This window comes from Rhinichthys klamathensis, unplaced genomic scaffold, assembly GCF_029890125.1.
Source record: "Rhinichthys klamathensis goyatoka isolate OS25496 unplaced genomic scaffold, OSU_Roscu_1.1 h1tg000011l_1, whole genome shotgun sequence".
Taxonomy (NCBI): Eukaryota; Metazoa; Chordata; class Actinopteri; order Cypriniformes; family Leuciscidae; genus Rhinichthys; species Rhinichthys klamathensis.
In genome coordinates, this window is record NW_026606564.1 from 5,292,238 (window position 1) to 5,315,219 (window position 22,982).

At 41.1% G+C, this 22,982-nt stretch overlaps 1 protein-coding gene across 1 annotated transcript in view; it reads right to left on the bottom strand.

Annotated features, from left to right (window-relative positions):
- Window positions 1-239: 239 nt before the first annotated feature.
- Window positions 240-22,982, bottom strand: part of tmtopsa (teleost multiple tissue opsin a) — a 97,688-nt gene continuing 74,945 nt past the window's right edge. The window contains exons 3-4 of the mRNA XM_056264708.1: window positions 21,290-21,523; window positions 240-968 (exon numbers count right to left, since the gene is read on the bottom strand). Coding sequence (XP_056120683.1) covers window positions 723-968; window positions 21,290-21,523 — 480 coding nt within the window. The 3' untranslated portion in view covers window positions 240-722. The remainder of the gene's footprint in view (window positions 969-21,289; window positions 21,524-22,982) is intronic.

The following is a 22,982-nucleotide window of genomic DNA, read 5'->3' on the forward strand; positions in this document are numbered from 1 at the left end:
TGATATAGAATCGAAGATAGATACATAATAATTTATGTTAAATAAAATGTTTGGTTGTTCAGCATTACAGTCTCAGGTTTTTATTTTTTGAGAGTGCATTTTTGAGATTATACAGTTATACTAGCTCTTTATTGACAGTATACAGGATGGTGTATCGGGGTCAGGATACAATATACTGAGATGGGGGGGGATGTCCCCACCAAAGCTGAGACCAAACCTACGCCCATGATGACTACGTCGAACATGAGCGACTGAAAGGGAACCCTTTTGTTTTAATACCATTAAAACAATTAACAACTTGTACATTGTTAGAAATATCGTTTTTTTTTGTTTTGTTTTTTTTCAGGACTATTACAAAAAAAATGTCTTTTCAAAGAGACATTTAAGAGCTGTTGTTTACTGTACTGAGAATAGTATTTTTTTCTCAACAGATCTTTTGGACATGTCTACAAAAATAGTAATATCAACATCTGCAGAATTAGGAACTGCTAGCTACATATTACTACTAGAATATAACACCTTGTTGTTTGGATAGCAGACACATATTGAACACAAAAATAAACTTCACAAAATTAGCTTCCCTCCGGATTCTTTCCTTTTCTCGTTTTTCATAGTTTTTATACGCCATATGCCTGTAAAATCCTCCAAATCCCACACTGCATTTACCTCATTTTGTGTGAAAAGTTTATTCAAGTCTTGCCATTTTTGAAACAGAATAACTCTCAACCATTATAATGGGCCACAAGGGAGACCACTGCAGGTCTGGCATTATCTGTTGATAGAGGGCCGTCCTCCACTGGGTTTGTATTATTGAGGACTGCTGTGGGTTCCACTGAAGCCACCACAAATGTAAAGTTGTCTGTGCGCCGTCCAGGCCGAAAAGGTTTAGTTGCCTTTGAAGAACTTTTCATACTGGAACCTCGCTGGGGTTTGTCACAGTTGAGAAGTGCTCTGAAACACCTGTAGAACTAACACAGATACACCCAGACAAACAAGTAAAGGGCATTAGAGAACATAAATGCTGAAATTCATTCATGCACTTATCAGTTTGCAGGAAACATACTGTACACCTGGTTCTTTATGCTTTCATTTAGACGTTCCCATGCACGTTGAATGTGCTTCACAAGTCGTAAGAACATTCACAAAAAGTCAAAATATATGCAAGATAAAGTGGTCTACGGATCCTGACATAAATGTTAATAATACATTTTCACACTTGCTGACGATTCTGGAATTTCGGTCAAATACATGTTTATTTCGGTGTATAAAACATTTGGGGTGTCACAATATATCGCAATACAAAAATGCATTAAAATGTATCGTGGATAGTGACAATATACTGGATATTAGTTAACCTAAAATTTAAAATTCTGTGTGAAAAAAAAAATCAGGTTTTCAATAAGTTTGAAAACGAGTTTTAGTGTCAGTACTACCAAAGTCCTTTTAGGCAAGTCATGCCACTCGGCCGCCATCTTGGCAACGCCTCCGGGCAGCTATTTCGGACTAACAAGACCAGGCTCCTATCTAAATGAATGGGCAGAGACCCAGAACTGCACTTTCACTGGTCACCGGGACATAAAAACTGCATGTATACAAACACTAATAAAATATGATAAAAATCGCTGAAAAAGTGTGATGACTTTGCCCCAAAATAAGGTTTAAAACGCCTTTTTCCCCACAGGTTATACTTTTACTGCGCATGCGCAAGGGTTCTCTCGCTCTCTGAACTAATTTGCGGTCATCAGGGAGCCGCTATCAATCTGCGGGAGACTCCCGGAACTTCCGGGAGACTTGGGATGTCTGATATTTACACAACTAACACATCAAATCTGCCGCCTTTTCAAACAGTAACATATTTTCCGCTGTCGCAAACCTCAACTGTGCGCATGCGTCGGTGGAACCAGACGATAGGCTAAAATGTTTTCCGGCTTGACTGTTAAAAGCAGACGATTGGCTTTCCAGCGGGAGGGGTGGGGCATGTGCATACAACCGCCATCTTTGGCGTTACGGGTTTTCCCTATATAGTTGTATTAAGGATTGGGGAAGTGGCATGTCTCTATATAAATTGTCTCTGGTACTACTAATGATGAATATAATGTATAATAATGTAATGGGGGAATATTTGTGGGTCCTGATACCAGTAAAAAGTGGCCTACATTATTTTAAATATATCTACTCAGTGACAGAGTGCAAGCATATTCGTCTAAAATAATTCTGTATTTTCAGCTTCAGAATCATCAATATTTTTATTCTGGTGGTGTCACCATTGTCCTGTGCATTGGGTTACCAGCACCAAGTCCGAGCCTATTCATTTACACACACAATCTAATATAAAATTTAGAATATTAACCAACAGTAAATTTTTTGTTAATCTTTTATCATATGTCTTGGAGTATCACAAGAATTTTGTATCGTGAGTTCAGTATCGTGATATGTATCGAATCGTGACATGAGAGTATCATTGCACACCCAAAAAATACAATTTGCTTTAAATATTTATTCATTTGCGTAAATATGCACGGCGATGTAGCTGTTGTGGAAAAAAACAATAAAGAATAGCAGTCACAACAGAAATCGTGAAATCGTTCTCCCCTCCGTCATGTTTAAGATGCACATAAATCGAAAGTTTCCCAGTAATATTTTACGATAATCCCGATAGCACACGAAGGCAGCATAAGCTCTTAAAACGTTAAGCCTCTATAGTATTGTTGATGTTATTTTTTAAATGTAACACTAATCTTTTTCATTTGTGCATTATAATAAAGCAATACTTCAGAGAGCATTCTTCTCATAACTTTGAAACAATGGGCCCTATCTTGCACCCAGCGCACGATCTGAAACGCAAGTGTCAAAGCGCAAAGCGCAAGTGACTTTGTGGGCGGATCCCGGCGCTGTTGCTATTTTCCCGGCGGGATAAATGCCTCTTGCGCCTGGCGCAAATCTAAAAGAGGTTGGTCTGAAGTAGCTTCATTATTCATAGGTGTGGTTTGGGCGTAACGTGGAATAAACCAATCAGAGCGTCATCTCACATTCCCTTTAAGAGCAGGTGCGCATGTTGCATGGCGGATTGCTATTATAACGGCGGATTCACCAGGCGCGCGTCAGGAGCGGTTCACAGCCGAGGAGACCGACGTTCTTGTCAGGACCGTGAAAGACAGAGAAGTGACGTTGTATTGCGTGTTTTGCGTGCACCTGTAAACTATGGCATAAACCCTCATGCAAACACCCTCAGACGGCACTGTTTATTGACTGTCTGAAGTAGAATGCATGCAGAAATAACAAGAAATTCAACGTTCAAATCAGACTTATCTATCTATCTATCTATCTATCTATCTATCTATCTATCTATCTATCTATCTATCTATCTATCTATCTATCTATCTATCTATCTATCTATCCATCTATCTATCTATCGTGGGTGGGTTTCTCCCATCCCCATACAAATCAGCGTCGGTTAAACAGGCGTGGGAGGAAAAAAAACTAAATTTTCATGGACACCACAATGATTTCCCTCATGTGTTAATATTTTTCCTTGTTATAATGTATGATTTGCAAAAATAAAAACTGCTGCATCTGTGTTGATGAGATAATCAAAGTGTATGCGCGTTGTGCACCCGCTACATTATGGCCAAGCATGCGCGCTTAAAATAGCATAATGAACAACGCGCAACGCGCCACTGACTTTAGACTAGGTTTTTTCTGGTCAGTGGCGCAATTGTTTTATAGAACAGCAAAATAGCATGAGGGAAAGTTTGCGCCGGAACACGCCTCCTCTTTGCGCTGAACCGCCCCGGGGAGCGCAAGTGTATTTCTTAGTTAACCGACGTGCGTCTGTGGAGGGAAAAGTCCGCTTTGCGCGGGTGCAAAATAGGAATGATACATGCGTCAGTGTACAAAGTCATTTGCGCCGAGTGCAAGATAGAGCCCATTGTATCAAACACTACAGTAAGTTTGTGCTTTGATTTCATATGATCTTGCAAATGAAAACATTCGCATTCATTTCAGTACCTGGACTTCATAAGAACCGCATACCGCTAATGAGTCGTTCCCCCTGCTAGCAACAAAGAATAAGCCCATCAGCCATGGATGGGCTTACACAACAATTACAGCTCATTTAGGAATTCTGATTAGAAAAGGGCTCTTCTCTTATCCAAACATCCCCATTATCACAGCCGCCTTTTGCAAAGAGAGTAAGAGACTGATATCCTTTTCACATTCATCATCAGTACCATTTCTAAATGATATTGAACTCTCCCTTAATCACATTTAACTTTTACCTCTAAACAGAACAATTATGCAATTTGCAACTGAATAATTGCTGATAATGTACACTGGCTCTATCATTTCCATGGCCGTAATTAAATGTCTGCGAGTAAAATGAAGTTATTGTGTCCGTTCCATTTAGAGTGGAGAAGAAAAAGAAAGAAGGAAAAATGGGTCATTGGGAATGCAACAAAGGTAAATGACATTAATAGGCAGTGAAATCATAATAATAACTGGTCAGGCATACAAAAAAAAAGCGCAAAGCCAGACTTGTCATTTAATGGTGCTGTATCAATGAATGAGTGTTTTTATGTAACATAAATAATATATACACTCACCGGCCACTTTATTAGGTACCCCATGCTAGTAACGGGTTGGACCCCCTTTTGCCTTCAGAACTGCCTCAATTCTTCGTTGCATAGATTCAACAAGGTGCTGGAAGCATTCCTCAGGGAGTTTGGTCCATATTGACATGATGGCATCACACAGTTGCCGCAGATTTGTCGGCTGCACATCCATGATGCGAATCTCCCGTTCCACCACATCCCAAAGATGCTCTATTGGGTTGAGATCTGGTGACTGTGGAGGCCATTTTAGTACAGTGAACTCATTGTCATGTTCAAGAAACCAATTTGAAATGATTAGAGCTTTGTGACATGGTGGAAGTAGCCATCAGAGGATGGGTACATGGTGGCCATAAAGGGATGGACATGGTCAGAAACAATGCTCAGGTAGGCCGTGGCATTTAAACGATGCCCAATTGGCACTAAGGGGCCTAAAGTGTGCCAGGAAAACATCCCCCACATCATTACACCACCACCACCAGCCTGCACAGTGGTAACAAGGCATGATGGTTCCATGTTCTCATTCTGTTTACGCCAAATTCTGACTCTAACATCTGAATGTCTCAACAGAAATCGAGACTCATCAGACCAGGCAACATTTTTCCAGTCTTCAACTGTTCAATTTTGGTGAGCTCTTGCAAATTGTAGCCTCTTTTTCCTATTTGTAGTGGAGATGAGTGGTACCCGGTGGAGTCTTCTGCTGTTGTAGCCCATCCGCCTCAAGGTTGTGCGTGTTGTGGCTTCACAAATGCTTTGCTGCATACCTCGGTTGTAACGAGTGGTTATTTCAGTCACTGTTGCCCTTCTATCAGCTCGAACCAGTCTGGCCATTCTCCTCTGACCTCTGGCATCAACAAGGCATTTCCGCCCACAGAACTGCCGCTCACTGGATGTTTTTTCTTTTTCGGACCATTCTCTGTAAACCCTAGAGATGGTTGTGCGTGAAAATCCCAGTAGATTAGCAGTTTCTGAAATACTCAGACCAGCCCTTCTGGCACCAACAATCATGCCACGTTCAAAGTCACTCAAATCACCTTTCTTCCCCATACTGATGCTCGGTTTGAACTGCAGGAGATTGTCTTGACCATGTCTACATGCCTAAATGCACTGAGTTGCCGCCATGTGATTGGCTGCTTAGAAATTAAGTGTTAACGAGCAGTTGGACAGGTGTACCTAATAAAGTGGCCGGTGAGTGTATATATACAATTATTCTTGAAGAGTGGAGAACAAACATATGAATTTTTAATTAAACAAAATAACAGACAATTGATTTGTCAACTTTGGAGGACCAAAGTTTGAAAGACATTGAACTGTTTAAAAACACTTTACAATAAGGATTCGTTAGTTAACATTGGTAAACTAATTTAGTTTATGAACTAAGAATGCACAATACTTCTACAGCATTTATTAATCTCAGTTAATGTTTATTTCAACATTTACTGATATATATTATGAAAATCAAAAGTTGTATGTGTTAACATTAGTTAATGCACTGTGAACTAACATGAACAAACAATGAACAACTGCATCTTTATTAACTAACATTAAGAAAGTTTAATAAATACTGTAAACTCATTGTTAGTTTGTGTTAGTTAATCCATTAACTAATGTTAACAAATGAAACCACCTTGTAAAGTGTTACTGGAAAAAAAAAACATTTAAATGAAACCTTTTTAATAAGATTCTTCTTTAGACAAGTGAGAAGTTATTAGTGCTCTTTTACACTGCCAGGTTTGTGATGTCACTTCCCTTAAGAAAACGTAGTGTACTTAGTATACGCTCTCTGTTAAGTATACTTATAGTCAACTACATTTCCTCAAGAAATAGAAAGGTGCAATGATGATCATTCACTGTATACGTGTGTCACGGGTAGTCCATGAAGAAGACGAAAAGAGTGGCAGTAGATCAAAATAGATAACTTTTAATAAAACAACAAATGAGTCAAACTAGTGATGGGAAAACAAAACTAAGCTTAACTGTGACAACGTGATTAAGGACAGTCCTGCTCTACCAGACAAGGGTATGAAAAGATTTAAACATCTAGTATTGCACTTCAGAAGGGCATGCACTTCGTTTTATGTACAAAGATAAATCAATTTAAAATGTTAAAATAAAAAAATAAAAACTATGAGAGCTTCTATCACCTTTCTGTGCTTGTGATCATTTAATGATCAACCTCTGTTGTTTTCTCTTTGTTGGGAAGAAGACTGACAGGTTGCTTGTTGTGTTAAGACTTAGCAAGTATCTGACCCAGTTCATTCATTTTTAAAGTGGAATGGGACATCACTGAACATCACTTATTCATAACACTTCTGATTGGGTCAGAGACACATTTATTTGGCTCTGGTCAGAAAAGCCAGAGGGTTGTTTCACACCACATGCGTGAGCAACAGCAGGCTTTGTGATGTCCTTTCACACTGAGAGTGTTTCTGCAGCAGAACAGAAATATGGAAGGCTGTTTCTACCAGAGAGTAACATAAAAAAAGGGAAGTGACTTTATTCCTCACAAATGCAACTGTTTCTCGTAATGTACATTTATTTCTTATTTTATACTTTATACTTCATCTCACTTTTTTTTGTTTTACTCTGAGGCAGAAATGGGAACAAACGAAAATTGCAATCATCTTCCCTACTGTTACGTATATCAGAGTGAAACCAGGACTAGATTTTGTCCATCGAGAATTGATTGATTTCGTTGGATTGTTTTCAAGTGATAGGTTGCAGGTGTACGCATCATCCGAGAAGAGATGACGATGAAAGGGGTAGGGGAGTTAATGATTTAAAAAGTCCCCCTGTGGTGAAAATCAAGCTTTTAATGTTGTTTATATGTCTATGTGATGTTTTTAATATGCTGCAAAGTCATAAGTCATTGCTGAGAATTTTCTCCTTAAAACTGCAGTGAACCAAAGACAGTCTCAAAAATGCAGTTTGAAATGTTTCTGACGTCACAAACTACCTTCAGGTAGTAACAAATCAGGTCAACATGTGATCGTCAACGAGTGGAAAGGTGTGTCTGACATCGGCTGCGGCTGGATGTATCCGAGCAGCGAGAGTAGTCGGAGGAGCTGAAAACGGAGACATGAAGTCGGACACTTTTTTCAATACTTTATAAGTACTGCTTAATACAGCGTCTGTTTGTACAAGAATAAAGTTTGACATAAGCCTATAGTATCAATGTAGTGGGGTCTACGTTTTTTGTATCAGTTTTATTTTGATAAACATGACACAATATACTGTATACATTCAAGCTATTTTAAGGCATGAATATATATTTTTTTTCAAGGAAATAACGTTTTAATGTCATTTTGGTGATCAAAAATGAGTTTAAAGGGATAAACTTAATGACTACAGGGGGACTTTAAGGATTATTTGGACATATGAATATGATTATTGTTATGATTATAATTTTATTCATAATTTCAGTGCGTTATTGACAAACAGGTTTTGTGGAGCATTTTTCCTAAGCATCACTCTGCTTATGCAAGCAGTATAAATTTGAAATTTATGAAATTTCATATTTAGTATGAAAACATAGTATTAGATAAAGAGTAGTTACCATGGTCTTAAAGAAAAGACTGTAGACATAACATTACTAATTATTTTTTTCATCAGAATAATATGGCAAGAAAACAATCAAGCAAAACTAAATTTGAATTTACACATGCAATTTTCTCTGCGTGCTTAGATGAGTTATGAAATCTTCAATTTGCAATTTAATATAGCTTACATTACTTAATAAAAATAGTAAAGAGGACATTATATAGCTTTCCTCTCCAGCATTTCATATGACAGCAATACTACTTAATTGGGTCCAATAAAATCTCAGATGTTGAGAACTATTCCACAACTGTGCAAAAGTGATAATAAATATTGATGGCTCTCCACTTCCAAGAATATTTTGCTCTCTGAGTCATAAATGGAATGCAAATGTTATGTCAGGAGCACAGTTTTGCAACATCAGACATTAACATTTGTAATATGCATACTTATACATCCCAGTATTCAAATAAATTCTGCTTTTCATGTGTTTTATACTGAAGATTACAGTAATTCGACAGTTAGTGAAACATGTCAAAAAATCCATTGCTCAAGTTTCATATCTAACAGATGTTCGAGCCACAATCATCAAATACTATAGTAGAAAACACAGGCCCAGACTCACCGAAGATGTTCTGTTCCCGCATTCTCTGATGGACGTTGCTGGCCAAAAAATGTTACTTGTATCTGTACAGCATTTTTAGTCTTCAACTCGCCTCAACTCACAGTTTCCATAGTTACGGGCTGGGAGGAATTGAAGACTGAAAATGACATACAGGAGAATCTTTCCTCATCGACTGGAGTGTGATGTATATCCGGAAACAACACTCATTCCTTCATATGGATTTGTACCAAACAGAATTTGTATGACATGTAACACTGTGCATGACTAACCCTTCATGCAAAAGAAAAAGAAAAAAAAAAGTTTATCTTTGTGGTTTATTTTGAATGCAGATTATTTCAAAATGGATGCCTGCATCTTTAGTGACCTTCTGAAAAACAATTCTACTGTAGAAGCTTGTTTCTCAAAAAAATATTTCTAAATAATTATCTGCAATTTATTGCATTTTAGGCAACAGTCGGTTCCGGCCTAGAACTTCCACCAGACTTGGCCACTGAATTAAAGTTCATGGATTACACCCTCAGCTTCCTCACATATGTGGACTGCCCGCTGTGAACTGGCAAATCATTGACAGGGAGAAAGCTTCTCAATAGCCTTCTGACTGGCTAAACCCAGTTTCCCACACTGAGGTTTACGAGGGAACAACAGGGGGTTTGTGAGTTGATGGAAAGCTAAAAATGTACATTAAATCATTTAATCATTATTTAAATCATAATTTAAAATTAAATAAATAATTGTAAAATAAAGGCAATTTTTACCTGCATGTGACCATTGGCCATTAACCGATAACAGAGATCCATGAGCATGCGAATGTGCTGTTAAATTATTAAAATATTAAATTCATAAATATTTTTGGCCAAATGGGTTCCGACATAAAAGCTTGGAAATCCCTAGGCTGACAAAGAATCTGGCCATGGCCTGCAGACAAGTTTAATTTTATTTATTATGAATTATTAGAAGGCAGCTCTCTCATTTTACTCCCTGTTCTCTGGTCATGTTCTGTTGGACAAGAACACACCAGTCATTTGAGACTTGAGACTCGCCCTGACCATATCATTCAATTATATGAGTTAACGGCTGCTATCAGATTTCAAATTCACAACATTGAACCATTCAATGTGATTAAAAAAAAAAAAAAAAGCTCAAAAGGATTCTATTCGACCGCTATGGGAGATATTGATTTTCTGCACATCAAAATAAAGAGGAATGCCATGTTTTTCTGAAATGTAGAGGGATGTAAGATATGATTTGGAATTTAATGAATTACACTACATTTGGAATTTGGAAGTTTTCCAAACTAAATACTTGAAAGTGTAGGGTTAGGGTTAGGGTAAGGGTTAATGGAGTAAAATATAATTTTTTTTTTATATTGCTCAGTATGAAGTCGTTTATAGAACTGATGGATATTCGACATTAGAGTTGTCAAAAAGCACCAAGTCGGTACTGAAATTTAAAAAATGTGACTATGCCATCATTTCCCTCTAGCATTTCGAGCGCTGTTGAATGGATTCTTAAACACCTTTGATTGGCCATTGTGTTCACACGCTCAACATACATGTCTGTGATTGGCCATTGTGTTGATGCGCTCAACATATGTGTCTGTGATTGGCTACAATGATCAACAATGACATCTTTGACGCTCTTCGCCGAGCACTTACACAGGAGTTTTTAAAAGCAGGCATCTATCAGCGGATTCCTAATATATCTGCTGATAGACGGATCCGCTGATAGACGGAAGAGCGTCAAAGCGTCAAAGCGTCAAAGAGCGTCAAAGAGCATGTGAAGAGCATCAAAGACAATGTGTTTTTGAAGCGTTGATCATTGTAGTCAATCACAGACATATGTTGAGTGTGTGAACACAATGGCCAGTCAGAGACATATATGTTGAGTGCGTGAACACAATGGCCAATCAGAGACACATATGTTGAGCACGTCAACACAATGGCCAGAGGTGTTTAAGAATCCGTCCAACAGCGCTCAAAATGCTAGATGGAAATGCTGGTATCATCACATTTTTTTCAATTTCAGTACCAACTTGGTACCGAAGTCAGTACTTTTGACAACTCTATTCGACATAAACATTCAGGGCCCTATTTTAACGATCTGAAACGCAAGTATCAAACGTGAAACACAAGTAACTTTATGGGCGGATCTCGACTCTTGCGCCCGACGCAAATCTAAAATGGGTTGGTCTGAAGTAGCTACATTACTCATAGGTGTGGTTTGGGCGTAACGTGCAATAAACCAATCAGAGCATCTTCTCATATTCACTTTAAGAGCAGGGGCGCTTGTTCCATGACGGATTCGCCATGTACACCCCAGGACCGGTTCACAGCCGAGGAGACAGACGTTCTCGTCATGATGTTTTATTAACAAAGTTCGGGAGGAGCACGTTCAGATAATTAACACGGGTGGAGAGCACTCAACAATCAATGATAAGAGGTGTATATATAGACTCAGCAGTCTCACCTCAATCAATTGACAGTTTAGCAGCGCCCCTCCACCACCACTTCTCCACACTTCTAGTCCTAACTACTTACAGGGGGGAGTACTCTGGATTCGGGCCGAACTCCGAGCTCTGAGCCCTCCCCCCGGACAGCACGCTAAATACGCATTCAACTTTACTCCCTCTAATTGTATGTAAGTGTGAACTCGTGAAAGGGCCGTAAAAGAGAGAGAAGTGACATTGCATGGGGATGGGAGAAACCCACCCAAATTAGCTTCGGTTAAACAGGCTTATAATAATTTGGGTAAATGTGTTATGCCTATTGTTTCATATCTTCATGGACACCACAATCATTTCCCTCGTGTGTTAATGTTTTTCCTTGTAATAATGTATGATTTGCAAAAATGGAGAACTGCTGCGTCTGTGTAGATGAGAGAAGCAATATGTATGCGAGTTGTGCACACTGACAAGGAAAAACCTAGTCTAAAGTCAGTGGTGCGTTATTCAGATGTTATTCACCATATGGCCAAGCATGCGCCCTTAAAATAACATCTGAATAACGCGCCAGTGGCGGAATTGTTTTCTGGAACTGCAAAATAGCACCAGGGAACATTTGCGCCGGAACACGCCTCCTCTTTCCGCTAAACCGCCCCCCGGGAGCGCAAGTTCATTCCCTAATTTACCGATGTGCGTCTGTGGAGAGAAAAGTCCGCTGTGCGTCGGGAGCAAAATAGGAATGATACATGCGTCGGTGTACAAAGTCAATTGCGCTGGGTGCAAGATAGGGCCCATAGTGTCTATGGCTGAATCACAGCTGTTCTGATTTCAGCATATATTCAGATATTCTTACTCGTGTGAAATTGCTTAAATGCACACTGGCCTAGACAGTTTTAAACCTATTACAAGCACACTGCTCATTGAGGCTAATCTATTAGAATATGCAATTCTTCAGACATCAGACAAAAACTGTGCAACAAAGCAGGACAGAAGTTTTGATATGATATCGTATCTGACAAGGATGACTGAACAGTCTTGAGAGATCTGTCTCAATGACAGACATGACTTTACATGCTTCTCTGCAGTTTCTTTGGTTGTCTGTGCGTTTGGTCCATCTGTATGCAACTGGCATGACATATTTTCTGAACTATTCTGAAGTTTGCTCAACTTGGATTAAAGCAACTTGCAGTAGATCTATTATTTCTACATTGATACACACAGCCAAAGTCTAATGTTAAAACAGCACGAAAACACATCAAAACAATGAGGTAATTAATCAAGCAGGGTGAATGCTGTGTTCCTCTTTCCCTTAGTCATTGAAAGACTATAAAGAAGTAAGAGCAGGATGCTTAGAGCAGGACACAAAATTAATTAACCTCAGCTGAACAAAATGGACTAATATAGTGTCAAAACACAATATCTGCATTTCTGCTGGATCAAGCATAACGTTTTGGGATCTCGCTGATTCAGAATCACAATAACATTGGGCAAAAGAGACTGGATCAAACAACAAATTACAGTCAGCATATTCTAACTGTTAAATCCAGGAGAGCAATAACAGTATGTTTTGAAGGGTGTTATAGGGTGTTTTGGATGGTTGCTAAGTCATTGCTAGGCGGTTGCTAGGGTATTCTAGAAAATAGGTTGGTGACTTCAAGTCAAAAGTGCATCACCATAGCACCCCTATGTAGAAAATGTAGCACCCCTGTCGTTTACTGTATCTCAACTCGATTAAAAATCTGCCTCAGACTACTTTAACCCCTTTAAAAATCTGTGAAAACAGCTACAGCAGCAAATTATAACAGGCCATTTGACTCTAAATCCTTCCCTTAGCAGCAGTGGAAAATTTAATTACGAGTTTGTTACATTTTTGTCCTTCCCTCTGTGGGTCAGTGGATAACAGACAAACTAAGCAAATTTTTCATTCCTCATCTTTCATCTGAACGCTCTCCATAGGTTAAATCAGCTAGGTTAAACAATTATAGGTTAAATCAGCTATGTCTCACAATAAAAGTGCCTAAAAAATTAAATCTGAATTAGATATAGTAGGGTACTACGGGGTGTGTTTACACTTGGCAGGTTTGGTTCAATTGCTCTGTTATTGCAGATCATTTGAATAAGTGTGGACGCTGCCATCTGAACCCTAGTGTGCACCAAACAAGCAGAACAAGTGGGTTTTTGTCTGTTACCAAATGAACTTTGGTGCGGTCCGACTGAAATATGAACGCAAAACAGACCAAATATATCTAAACAAACAGTATCCCTCTCAGGGAACCAGGGTTACATACGTAACCTGAGACGTTCCCTTTCAAGGGAACTCGAGCTGCGTTGAGACGCGGTGGGAACCCTATACCCACGACGCCATATGACAAATGCCTGTTCTGTGTGAAGTCAATGCACACACTAAGAAGCAAGCACCCTAGACCCTGGAGTGGAGCCAAGATCCAAGTAATAAAATGTAACAAATGTAAGCGGTGAGGACTTGATGCCTGCCGTATCACAAATGCCATGAAGGGAAACTCCCGAGATTAATGCCATAGAGGCAGCCATACTCCTCGTAGAATGAGCCTGGACAGCCAAAGGTGAAGGCTGTCCGGCCATTTCATAAGCAAGTGAGATAGCCTCAACTACCCACTTGCTCATCATCTGTTTAGATGCAGGGCAACCAATCTTAGGTGACAAGTAATTGCTCTGATATACGCCACAGAGCAGCTCTGTGGACATACGCATCCAAAGCCCGGACAGGGCATAACAGATTAAGTTTTTCCTGATCTGGGGTATTAAAGGTGGAGGACAGAAGGCCTGCAGCACAAATGACCCACACATTTAGTAGGGACCTAGAAATACAACCCGACCTGGAGTGAAGAAATACTATCACCATACCAGGTGCAAATCCAAGTACGTGCAGGCCTCAGCCTCATGTACCACGGAGAAGACAAATTTAAGGATCTCTCCTCAAAGATAACCCAGCAAAGAAACATTCATTACAGAAATCAAGTACTGTACCAACAGGGCAGAAACAAGATTCAGAAGGCGTTCTCTGCACCAGGCAGAGAACACTTTTCATATCAATGCATATTTAGTCTTCTCGTGGAGGGAGCTCTAGACTGGAGTATGGTCTCCACGACCTCGGTCGAGAGACCTGAATCTATGAGCTTGGCCCCCTCAGAGGCCGAGCCCACAGTATCCATAACTCCAGATGAGGGTGAAACATTGTATCCCAGAAACTCCCGGGAGCAAAGTTATGGGAAATGCGTACAGGTGTAGCATCAACCACACCTAATACATCACATCCAGTCCAAGCGGAGCTGGATGCGTGAGGGAGAACCAAATAGGGCAATGCGTTGTACGATGCGAAAGGTCGACTTGAGTTTGACCGAAGTTCTCCCTAAGAAGCTCCACCACCTCGGGGTGAAGTCTCCATTCCCTGGGCCTCAGCCCCTGCCTCAACAGGATATCTGCTCTGATATACGAGACCATCAGTGTGTTGTCCGGAAGGACAAACACATGGTGACCTCTCGGGTCTGGCAGGAAGTATTGAGATTCTCGGGAATACCGCCATCACTTTAAGCCAATTATGTGCTAAAAGGTAGATGGTCCTGCCAAACACCCTTCGCCGAGCGACCACTCATGATCACCCCCGACTTGTGAGGGAAGCATCCGTCGATAGCATTATGCGTCGACAAGAAGCCCCCAAACACTGGGCCTGGGCGAGGAACCAAGGTTCTTCAACACATCACCGAGGCACGTAGGCATAGCCGCGTGACCTTGATCATGCGAAAACGGATTTCCCCTTGGAAAAAAAAACCCCTTGGTCCTGAGCAACCACTGCAGGGGTCTCATGTACAGAAGGCCAAAAGTAATTACGTTGGACGCAGCTGCCATGAGACCCCCAGTCTGAAACTGTTTCACAGTGAGTGACTGGCCTAGATATACCCCATTTACGGCTGTGAGAATCGCAGAAATACGTGCTGGAGACAATCGTACCCACATCGTTGTCGAATCCCATATTACACCTAGAAAAGTGGTCCTCTGAGCTGGGAGGAGCACACTCTTCTTGGCGTTGAGCGGCAACCCCAACATCTTTAAATGAGACAGAACTGCCATATGCTCATATTGAGCTAGGATCAACCAATCGTTGATATAGTATACTGCACGAATGCCCTGGAGTCTCAGAGGAGCAAGAGCTGCATCCACGCATATTGTAAAGGTGAGGGGTGATAAACCTAGGCAGAATGGGAGAACCCGATAATGGTATGCTTCGCCCCCGAAAGCAAACCTCAGGAACCTCCTGTGATGAGGATGGATAGATAAGCAAGCGTCCCTTAAGTTTATTGTGACAAACCAGTCCTCGGACTGAATCTGTGACACAATCATATTTAGCGTAAGCATACTTTGAACTTGAGATTTTTGAAACCTGCTGTTTAATTGACGCAGGTCAAGAGTAGGACGCAACCCCTCATCTTCTATCAGAAACAGTGAAGTAATGGCTGTAAAACCCTGACCGTCTGCTGGGAGGAGGAACCCCTTCTACAGCTCCTTTTGCAGAAGTGTCAGTACTTCCTGCTCCATAACCACAGCCTGCTCGGGGTCCACCACTGTGAGGAGGACCCCTAGAAATCTGGAAGGACAAGAACCGAACTGAATTCTGAAACCCTTTTCTATAGTGTGCAGGACCCACTGAGAAACAGAAATTCTACTAGGGAAACCAGTCTCTCAAGACTGGCTTCTGGTTTTGGTTGAACAGTCACTACGGTGCCCTGAAGCGGCGAACCGGCAGGGAACAACCGAACTGACTGTTCTAGTTCGGCAACGCTGACACCTCGGTGCCCTGAAGCGGCGAACCGGCAGGGAACAACCGAACTGGCAGCGCTGCAACCCTCCTCAGTGAGTCGCTTCCCAGGAATGATAACATAACCAGAGCCTGCTCGGGGTCCACCACCGTAGGGAGGACCCCTAGAAATGTGGGTGGATGAGAACCGAACTGAATTCTGTAACCCTTTTCTATAGTGAGCAGGACCCAACGAGATATATTTGGCAGTAGCTTCCACGCTGTTAGAAAATCTACTAAGGGTACCAGTCTCTCGAGACTGGCCTCTGAATTTAACCGAACAGTCACTTCGGTGCCCTGAAGCGGATAACCGGCAGGGAACGACCCACTTGACTGTTCCATGACCCTCCTCGGAGGATCGTTTGGGAACGCTGACACCTCGGTGCCCTGAAACGGATAAACGGCAGGGAACAACCGAACTGACAGCGGTGCGACTCCCCTCGGAGAGTGGCCCCCCAGAGGGCGCCGAGGAAAAACGATTTCTCGAAACCGTTTCTCCCCGGAGGGGCCACCCTCAGAAGCCTGATAGCCTCGGCGTCAGGGCTTCTTCTTTGTCCAAGCTATTTTCGAAATAAAACAGTCCTCAGATCTTGCATTTCTCTAACTGGCTAGACTGCGACCGCCACCCAGGTCCCCCTCAATTGTGGAGGAGCCCAAATGGCGACGCTCTCTTTTGCACTCTGTGCTGCGAGGAGCTTAGTAGGCCGAGACTGCTCTCGCCCAGCAGTCTCAGGAACATTAGATTGGTGAGGAAGAAAACTCTGGAACGCCGCTGAATGGTTTATTTCTTAGTTTTTTTTAAAGCGGAGCGTCCAGAAGAACAGATATATTTTTATCTTTATTTTCCTTTATTTTTATATCAGAAAAATGTATATATATATATATATATATATATATATATATATATATATCGGTTGTTTTCCTGCTGGTGGCCACGGAGTGATATATATATATATATATATATATATATATATATATCACTCCGTGGCCACCAGCAGGAAAACAACCGAACTGGCAGCGCTGCGACCCTCCTCAGAGAGTCGCCCCTCCAGAGGACGCAGAGGAGAAACGATTTCTCGAAACCGTCCCTCCCCGGTATAGTTTATCTGTTTTTGCACGATGCAATTCTTGAATAGCGTCAGTGCTGACATCCTCACATTCATTCATGTCCTATATACTTTACCCATCAGCGCTGCCTAATAAAACGTATTTATTATTTAAGATGGCTGGTGGGTCACGTCGGGGTTAATAATGATGATGCCGACTCAGAAGAGAGAAAGCTCGCAAGTGTCTCTTTAACCCGAGGCACTGTCATACCATGATACTTAATACCTATAACATTACTATAGTTAGACGTTTGGGGATTAAACACATAAAATAGAAACCGGTTTATTCCACGATCTCGACACCTCAGGGAAAAAACGGCAGTCCTCGACGAGGAGGCTGAGATACAGAGTTTTCCTGTTTTCTTAGATATATTTCATCTAATAAACTCTTTTTATTTTCACTCTCATAATGTTCAGTTGGTCAGTAAATATTAACTGGCAACAGCATTAGATAAAACCTCCTTTTAAAAGCTCCTCTTTATTCAGCAGAGTTATGAGCTGACTTATTTATTTATTAATTGAAAACTCAAACATTTGCCTTATTCTTAATATCTATATTTGTTTTGTTCTCTTTTTCTTAACAAAACACTAACGATACCAATTCCTCGGAACTGAAATCGCAGCACACTGGATCTGGCAGGTGAAAGCTGAGATAGGGCGGCGCCCGTCCCAGCCCACACTGCCAGATCCGTTTGCGAACCCCGAAATGCGAGTCGCCGCCGTGCCTCGGCAACAGCGGGACCCGCGCGGGGAACGCGAACCAAACCGTCCTCCTCGAAGAACGCCCGGCGGGAGCGGAATGTCCTCACGGACAGCTTCTCGCAATGCTCACAGTCAGCCCCCTCGAGAACTGACTGTTGGCATGCTCCACTCCCAAACAGCAACACAAAGCTGATGTGTGTGTCCCCACCCGTGATATAACGTGGGCAGGGAACAACACAAAGCTTGCTTGCTCTCTTTTGCCATAATATATATATATATATATATATATATATATATTGCAACTTGACAGACAACAATAAATATGACAAGGACAGAATACACAGATCGCTTGCTGAAGGCGCAGAAGCTGACGCGGTCTGTTTTCAGGGGTGCTTTATAGCTTCCTGGTCGATGACGTCACCCGCCTATGACGTCTCGTCTTTCCATTGGACTGATTATACACTTGCTTCACGACGCAATCACGCAGGGCGTTTCCACCGCGTCTCGATGCAGCTCGAGTTCCCTTGAAAGGGAACTATGCTTCTTACTACAAGTTTGTTGCTATTTGTGAATTTTTGTTGGAACTAAGATTTCAAGAAACAATTATTTGAAGTATGTTGATAACTAATGGAACATGTGACCATAGTTGACAAATAATGCATTTGGGATACACACCCATAGACAACTAGTTAAACAACTACTTATCAGTTTTGTGGTCTGGAAGTGCTCTGTCAAGCTGCTGTCAATTAAATAGATCATGTGCTTAGGAACAATAAGAAAGCTAACATGCAGTTCATTCTATATCTTTAATTCCACTTTAATATACAGTACATTTCAATCTATATATTTTATAGCAGAGGTTACATGCAAAAGTACAGTGCATGTAAAAGTACAACAAAATTGAAAATACCTTAGCAAGCACCGCCAATGATAATAATTTGCAAGCAAGGTTAGTTTTCATGGCTACACAAAAGAGTGGATTCCAAAAAAAAGTTTTTATTTAGAGGGAGGGTGTACTAGCTTTCCATTCTGTAGCAACATGGAATGTGTACATGCATGTTGTGCTCTTTGATTCATACACAAAACTAGACAGGACAAATGACAAGCTCCATCAATCAAACCAGAGTTTTGGTACCTAGAGTGAAACATATCTGGGATTTAGTGGAAGTTAAGCATCTCTCTGATGTGGATTTTCAGACTGCAGAGCTGACAGACCGTTTATGACCTTTGCTTGGAATTCCATCTTACTCCAGTGAGACCTACTTTCCTGCATTGAGACAACTCAGTGGAACACTCCACGAGAGGTGGAAAAAATATACTTGCCCTAAAAAACATCTCTCAAAGCCAAACAGAGTCAACTTTATAGAGTTAGGGGAGTGTTAACGTATAATACCTTCTCCTCAGTTGGCAAAAGCTTGAATTGACTACATAAATAGTAGGTCCCTAACCACAAGTGGAAGTGTAGAGCTGCTATTTACCCTCTTCATCAGTGCCACATGGCACAACTGACACTTTGACGGATGGTGCAACAAGCACAATGAATTGGATTGTTTCACATGAGAGTAGGCCAGTAAACCAGTCGCATCACTTTTATCAAGCTGACAGTGTAGATAGATTGGACCACAACATCCCTGGCACCCAGTTTCTGGAGACTCAACGAATGGCTCAGCACACTCAGCTTTGATGGAGATACTTTCTGTTCATGCTGGTAAGCAAAAGTCTGGAGAATCAGTCCGTTTTGAGCAAGCCCACACAGAATGTGTCTACAATTTTTTTTTTAAATGGTCATCACTTGTAACTAAGGCTGTGCAATGTTCAAAACAATGCATTGTGCATTCATACCTTTAAAGAAACCTTGCACTTGCAGAATCATTTACTTAAATAAGTAATTTAAAAAACTACAATCTAATTAATTTAAATCGTCTGTCCTGCTGTAATGGTCACCAGCTGGAGTACCCTTGAGAGCCACCAGAGGGCATTCCCAGTTCTAGTTTATGCATGCGCATACAAAGAAAGCAGCTCCTGAAGACAAAAAAGCTGATGATGTGTCTTCCAGGGACCCTGTTATTCTCACGGGTGCTTTGTTACACATATTCAGATACTGGTCACGATACTGGTTCCCCCATAGCATCGTTATCAGTTGCAGTGTTAAAGTTCCACTTTAAAAGGAAAATTCCTTTGCAGTATTTCTTGCCTGGTTTACCATAAAATGCAAAACAAAGGATTGATCACTGAATGTACTTAAAGCAGCACTCAGTAAGAATTCCGTTTTTGTCAAACAGCGACCCCTAGAGTCGCTGTGGAGCACTTGTACTGTCGTGAATAGCACTCACGCAGACAGGCTCGCACTCACGGCCGGATCCCCTCCCCTGTACACTGGTAGCTGTTCAGTAGGATGGACGCTGTAATGAGTGGAAATAAGGTATGGCCCCTTTAAGAGCTGCGCGCGCCCAACACCACATGTATACGGCGCCGGGTTATTTCTGTTTGATGCTCATTTTATCAGATCTGTTTTTTGCCGTAAAGCAATTCGTTACCTCGCGAGACCTGAATCACACGATACTTCCTAACACTCAGGCCGGCGGCTCGCCGGCCCAAAGTTGCAAGGGTGGTTTTGCGGCTCACAGGCACCAAGGGGGTGCGAGACGACCACCATTCAACACGAAATCAGTAATATAAACATTACAATGACTCCAAAGCTGTTCGGTTAAGGTAAAAAAGTTACTTAGTTCACCTTTAAATGTCCATTAACCCTATATTTTGGATACAGGTTCTCAAGACAGCTAGGGGCCTGAAATAAAAAGATCATCTGATTAATTTTGGAATAGTAATGCTTTTAAGTTTGTCATTTTGAACAGGTGATTTTAGTTTCATGAACAAATTATATTATGTTTATGTATATTGTATCCAAGCAACTGGATAAATGTGTTAAGGGTTTTGAAAAGAAATTTCATTTTGACCATCGGTTGTGAGTTTTGTGTCAAAAGTTTTGAAAAATCTGATTGAAAAAGGTTTTGTTAGTAGTGCCAAAGTGATTGTAAAAAATGGGTTATAAGTACACGATTGTTCGCTCATGTAAATGAATACAACTTGAAATGTTAAAATGTATGTTGAAATTAACATCTAATTAACATCTAAGTTGAAATTAATTACATCACATTTTAAATGAATAATCAATTTAGTGTACTTCAATTTTATGGACCATTGTAGAAGGAAACATATTTACCACAGAATAATTTACCTCAGTCTCAACATGGAGCACAACATAACATATAAGTCATTAAACAGAACGCCTGATTCTACTGTTGACTGTTAAATTTCTTTGTACAAAAATCATTCCACCAGTCATTTAAATTCAAATTCACTTACAAATACAATCCTTAGGTTCTGAACTTCAGATTTTTTGCCCAACCTTGGGGTTCCTGGTTTCTTTATGCTCACCTGTTTATTCATGAAGATGTATATGATGGGATTTATGACAGTGCTGGACTTCGCTAAGATGGAGGGCACTATGCTTGCCTCCACAGTCACCAGTCCAGGGGCTCCAAAAGTGGCCAGCAGAGCCATGATCCCATAGGGCAGCCAGCAGAGTAGATAGAAGATCACCATGGTGATCACCATGAGAAGAACCCGGTGCTCTCGTTTGCGGCTCAAAGTCGTGTTCACACTGCTGACCTTCATGGAGATAAAGAGACTGATCATCAGTAACATTGTTAATTAATAATAATATCAGTAAAATAGATCTAAAAAATTATCCACAGTATAGTAGGTTTAACTGTTTATTATAGGTTGATAATATAACAGTGAATATCAAAATAGTATATACTATTCACATTTTTTAAATCATCAATATCTGGTATAGCAACAATACATTTTGGCTGAAAAAGAATCTGTTAAGCTAATTAGTCATGGTCAAGTGGTTAGGTGATGGATATTAAGTCCATTCTCCATTTCTCGGTAATGGCTAGAACACTGCTGACTAAGAAATCTTCCTTTCAACTGAATTGCCCCAGGAGGATCAATAAAGTATTAATCAAGAGCAAATCAGTATCCTCCCCTGAAACTGCTCAACAACTGTAGATGGGATGCTAAAGGTTTAGGGACTTCATATGCCAAGGGAACCACAAGTAATTTTACTTTTCAACAAGGTAATTAAAGATTTCTTCTCTCAAGTTCTCTCATTGGTACAGTTGTCAGCTTCACCATTTATAGATTTCTGCAGTGATGATGCATTTTTGTAGGCCAAAAGCTAGGAACCAGTTAAAGGTGTTTTTGGATGGGATCTTGGTTAAAAGCCTGAAGTAAGGTGTCATGATTCTGCCCTCGTGTCCTTGATTTTCTCTAGTCTTGAGGCAGGATCATGACAGAATCATGTTTTGTGTGCAAGGACATGGTCTTGTGTTTTCAGCCATGTGCTTGTGTTGTCTCGTTACGTTACCCCGCCCCCTTGTTATCCTCGTCTCGTCATTATTGTCTAGTCAGTTTCACCTGTCCTTGTCTAGTCAGCTTCACCTGTCTTTGTCATTAGTGTTCCCCTATTTCATCCCCTTGTGTTTGCTGTCCTGTGCCGGTTTATTGTGTCACACTTTGTGAGAGTCTACCTGTGAGTACCTTGTCTTTGAAGAATGTCTTGATCTTGTGTTTGCTGTTTAATAGTCTAGTGTTTGTCAAGTGTTATCTAGTTTAGTTATCCCTCGTTTGTATTGCCTCTGTTTTGCCCCCTCGTGGGCTTTATTTTCCCCTGTTTTTCTGTTATAAATAACGTTGTGTAATTGTCTACCGTCTGCGTTTGGGTTCTTCTGCTATCATCTTAACAGAATGAACCGGCCAACAAAGAACCCAGCAGACAGTATGACCTCCCAACTCCAGTTCCAAACGGAGTTCCGTGAGCGATGCTGGTTGTCCGCACCAACCAATGGAGAACGGGTCGTTTGCCCTATCCCGTCCCAGGGTGAGCAGATCATGAGGGATTATGCCCGCCTCTGGGATCTTTTTTCCCGGGAGGTTCCGCAGGCTTCTTCCTCGGGCTCTCCACCTTCTGCCTGCCTGCCAGCTATTCCCGAGGGTCGAATGATAGGCGTCGTGACGCTCGGGGATCAGGCTGGCGCCCTCACGACTCCTGGCACTTCATCTA